Here is a 5,000-nt window from a genome sequence, read left to right on the forward strand (position 1 = left end):
ACCCTCGTAAGCTCATTACAGAGCCGTTAAGCTCGTTACACCCTCGTTAAGCTTGTTACACCCTCGTTAAGCTCGTTACAGAGCCGTTAAGCTCATTACAGAGCCGTTAAGCTCGTTATAGAGCGGTTAAGCTCGTTACAGAGCCGTTAAGCTCGTTACAGAGCCGTTAAGCTCGTTATGGAGGTGTAGAAACGGCCCACCTCTTCCTCCCCACAGTCGCACTCCTCGCCCTCCTCCAGGTAGCCGTTGCCGCAGCGATGGCCACCGTACATGGTGCGGGTGTTGGGGGGGTTGAACAGGCACTTGCCCCCCCAGAGCCCAGGTAGCGCTGCAGCTCCTTCTCATTACAGCGGTTAAACACGCGCGGGAAGGGGTGCCTGGGAAACACACACACAGCCAATCAGACAACAGCGCCCTCTGCAGGTTAAACACGCACAGCCAATCAGACAACAGCGCCCTCTGCAGGGTAAACACACACAGCCAATCAAACAACAGATTCTCTGTGGGTTAAACCACACACACAGCCAATCAGACAACATTGCCCTCTGCTTGAAACTGCATTGCCCTAATAAAAGATGAATCATTTTTCATCATTTTCATTCGCCGTCTAATCTGTGTTCTCTCCAGACCTGGGCCAAATACGTTATTATTTTTGATTCTAATTATTTTCTGTGCTCGACTGCTCTTGCCTGTGCAAATGAGCCAACCAAGAGGACCAGGTGGGGTTTGCACTTTCTTTGTATTCCACAGGTTCCAGTCCACCAGACAAACTCAGTAACGTGTGGAAAAGCATTTGAACCCAAAGCGATATAGTAAATTTAGTAATTGACTCAGGCCTGGTTCTTTCCCCCTAACAACACACACATAAATACACATAAATACCCCAATAATGATATCATTATATTTGCACCTGCTTCACGTCATAAATGTGCAGACACTCGATATTTTAATATAGTGTTGCTTGACTACAGTATATTGGAATGCCCTTAAATAAGGCAGACTGATGGAGGAGGACGGATAAAGCTTCCTGTGCGCTGACAGGCGAGCTGCAAGCCCCCGACCGGCCAGCAGGGGGTGCTGGCGGGCGGTATGACATCATGGTCCCGGCTGGCAGCGGCCCCTCCCTTCCCTGGCCGACGCTTGACGCTGACGCTAACGCTGACTGTGCGTTAGTTACCCTGCTGGGCTCCGGGCTCCGGGCCCCGTCAGCACTGGCTGGGTTTAACACCAGGCCCCATGCTGGAGCACGCGTGTCCTCGGATAGCCTGTGAGCTAGCGCTATTGCACAGCGCTGCCGTATTTTAAACCGTCTAATGTCACTCACAACGGGACACAGAGCACTGCAGAAGAGTTAGTGCGCATCTGAGAAAGGGTTATGAATGATCGCTCCCTCTCTCTCTCTCCCTCACTCTCTCCCTCTCTCTCTCCCTCACTCTTTCCCTCTCTCTCTCCCTCACTCTTTCCCTCTCTCTCTCTCCCTCACTCTTTCCCTCTCTCTCTCTCCCTCACTCTTTCCCCTCACTCTCCCCTCTCTCCCTCTCTCTCTCTCCCTCACTCTTTCCCACTCTCTCCCTCTCTCCCTCTCTCTCTCTCCCTCACTCTTTCCTCTCTCTCTCTCTCTCACTCTCCCGCTCTCTCTCTCTCTCTCGCTCTCTCTCCCTCTCTCTCTCTCTCTCTCTCTCTCTCTCTCTTCACTCTCCCGCTCTCTCTCTCTCTCTCCCGCTCTCTCTCCCTCTCTCTCTCTCTGGTGGTTATTGGTTTACTGTGAGATGCTGCATTGTACAAATAAACATGGCATGACTTATATTATTATTTCTTATTTCACCCATATCCAAACGCTGTCTGATGATTTCTCTATAGGAATGCAATAAATCTGGGACGTGTAAAACACTGTTTTTATAGTTTTTTTCTTTGCACATCAGTCGATATAATGGGTTGCATGGCGACTCGAGGGATTTAGCCCTTCTGGGTTCGCCAACAAAAGGCTGTCATCACTGTGAAGGCTAATTTAAGCTTCGACAACAGTGTCTCACAACGAAGTGTCTGCTGACAGAACCCCCCCCGTACCCGGTGGCGGCCGCCATGATGCAGCCCCCCTCCTCGGGGTGGGTGTAGCAGCAGCCCGCCGTGTCGTGGTTCATCCCGAAATTGTGCCCCATCTCATGGGCCATGGTGGCAGCCACACCCACAGCACTGTCCGAGTGGTCCTGCAGGAGAGGGGGGGACGGGGGGGGGGGGGGGACCGAGCGGGGGGGGGGGGGGGGACCGAGCGGGGGGGGGGGGGGGGACCGAGCGGGGGGGGGGGGGGGGGACCGAGCACGGGAGGGGGGGGGTTATTACTGCACAGTACAGGAGCCACACAGTTTTTAATCCCAAACTTAAAAAAACACTGAAACATTAAATGTCACCTTCATTAAATGGGCACATTTACACATAACCTTTATACTATGATTGTTATTACGGTTATTTAGCTGATGATATTTATCCAAAGCGACTGACAGTTGATTAGACAAAGCAGGGGCCAATCCCCCTGCAGCAATGTTGGACCTTACTCAATGTGGGGCTAAGGGCCTTACTCAAGGGCCCAACAGCTGCACTGATCTTATTGTGGCGACACCAGGGCTTGAACCACCGCCCTTCTGGGTCCCAACTGAGCACCTTGCCCACGCATATACAGCATAATTATGTTATAAACCTTATCTCTATGAAATATCCTAATAACTATATTATATCTGAGGGGGTAGGGACACAATTTCACAGTGTCAGACTTTGACAAACGTCACCACAGGGAACAGCGCTGTTTTTCCTCAGTGATCTACTGACCAAGTGATTTTGGCAGCTGTGGGTAAACAGCATCCATGTTTAAACTGCGGGTAAACAGCATCCATGTTTAAACTGCGGGTAAACAGCATCCATGTTTAAACTGCGGGTAAACAGCATCCGTGTTTAAACTGCGGGTAAACAGCATCCGTGTTTAAACTGCGGGTAAACAGCATCCGTGTTTAAACTGCGGGTAAACAGCATCCATGTTTAAACTGTGGGTAAACAGCATCCATGTTTCACAGAGCCACCATAAAGGTCATGTGACTTCCTTTAGTTCTGACCATAGAATAGTGTGGTGGGGAAAGGTACCATAGAACAGTGTGGTGGGGAAAGTACCATAGAATCACCCGCTCTCCTCTCTCCTGCAGATATGCTGCAGTAGCCAGCCACTGGCCAATCATCATCAATCCTCAACAGCAACTCTTTTATAAGTGACAAACACACAGAGCCAGCGGACGTATAAATTATAACAAACAGCCTCTCTGCCTTCCCGTAGCCTGGGTAGAACCTGACAGACTCTATTTACTGCCAGTTTTAAAACAGATTTTAATGTGTAGCCACAATGAACCAAACAATGGCAGCAGGGAAATCACCTCCACGCAATAGTTTTAGAATGACATAATCTGCTGTTATTGGACATCACCTCAGCCTTACAGATTCCAGTGAATGAAGTCATTTTTATCACGACATTATATTTCAGGTAACCCTTTGTCATTTAAAGAGTACATCAAGCAAAAATGAACTGAGCAATGACATACAGAACTGTTCTGGTATGAGTGGCTAATCGAGGATGGAAGAATGACATCATCACGTTTCCCTGTGTGGGGAGGAGCCTACCGAGTTCACGCCTCCTGATTGGTACTCTGAGCACATGGCCTTGAGGGGAGCCAATCCGATTGTGGTCCCTTGGAATGACACGCCCCTGGAAGGACAGAGATCCCATTAAAAGAGAGGCTGAAATTATTAAATTATTACTGAATGTAAAATCCATTTTAAAATCCCTCCTCAACACCCACCTCTTTAGTCTAAGTTACCCAGAGCTCCACTATCGCCTTCATTTGCATCGTTTCTGTTCATATTTTATTCTCCTCACCCTCCTTCTGTCATCACTAAAGGTACAAAAAGTGCCTAAATGCTTGCCCCTGGTGTGGTACCCTAGCCAGCAATATATTATTAATTTATACCTTTTTTTTGTTTGGGAAACGTACTCATTTGTACCCAAATGGAACATTTTGATCAAAATTGATTGTTAAAGTACAAAAAATACACTCCCACTGTCACTTTATGTCTGAGAGTGCATTACTGTCCTGTACTTGTTTTTCTGTTTGTACTGCTTTATGATATTTTAACTTTGTTTGTAAATTAGATTTATTGTGATTATATCTCTCTGTTGCAGAAGAGAGAGGGAGGAGAGAGAGATGCAGGGTTGTCTAAAGTCATGTACGTGGTTATGTTCGTGCAACACAGGGCAGGTTAGCGTGTTCAGCGGTAGGTTAGCATGTTCAGCGGTAGGTTAGGGTGCTCAGCGGTAGGTTAGCGTGTTCAGTGGTAGGTTAGCGTGTTTGGCGGCAGGTTAGCGTGCTCAGCGGTAGGTTAGCGTGTTCGGCGGTAGGTTAGGGTGTTCGGCGGCAGGTTAGCGTGTTCGGCGGTAGGTTAGCGTGTTCGGCGGTAGGTTAGCGTGTTCGGCGGTAGGTTAGGGTGTTCGGCGGTAGGTTAGCGTGTTCTGTGGTAGGTTAGCGTGCTCGGCGGTAGGTTAGGGTGTTCGCCGGTAGGTTAGTGTGTTCGGTGGTAGGTTAGTGTGTTCGGCGGTCGGTTAGCGTGTTTGGCGGTAGGTTAGCGTGTTCGCCGGTAGGTTAGCGTGTCCGGCAGTAGGTTAGCGTGTTCGGCGGTAGGTTAGCGTGTTCAGCGGTAGGTTAGCGTGTTCGGCGGTACACTGACGTGACGAGCTGGGCGTTGTCGTTGGGCAGGTGTGGGAGCTGGTTGCGTCTCCAGGTGAGGAAGGCCCCCAGGGTGCTGTACGGGTTCTCCGTCACGCTGATCCAGTCCTGCGCCGTCCAGACCTCCAGCCCAATCAGAGCCACCCGGATCTTCAGCGCCTTGTAGTACTGTACACACAAACAACACACACATTTACACACAGATATACACACAGATATACACACAAACAACACACACAT

General features: G+C 49.5%; 1 protein-coding gene across 1 annotated transcript in view; it reads right to left on the bottom strand.

Annotated features, from left to right (window-relative positions):
• LOC133125248 (disintegrin and metalloproteinase domain-containing protein 19-like) overlaps window positions 1-5,000 on the bottom strand; it is a 36,735-nt gene that overhangs the window by 9,588 nt on the left and 22,147 nt on the right. Inside the window, 5 exon segments of the mRNA XM_061237017.1 lie at window positions 201-313; window positions 316-377; window positions 2,068-2,207; window positions 3,661-3,745; window positions 4,762-4,928. Of these exon segments, the coding sequence (XP_061093001.1) occupies window positions 201-313; window positions 316-377; window positions 2,068-2,207; window positions 3,661-3,745; window positions 4,762-4,928 (567 nt within the window).

The sequence above is a fragment of the Conger conger genome, chromosome 3, assembly GCF_963514075.1.
Source record: "Conger conger chromosome 3, fConCon1.1, whole genome shotgun sequence".
Classification (NCBI taxonomy): domain Eukaryota; kingdom Metazoa; phylum Chordata; class Actinopteri; order Anguilliformes; family Congridae; genus Conger; species Conger conger.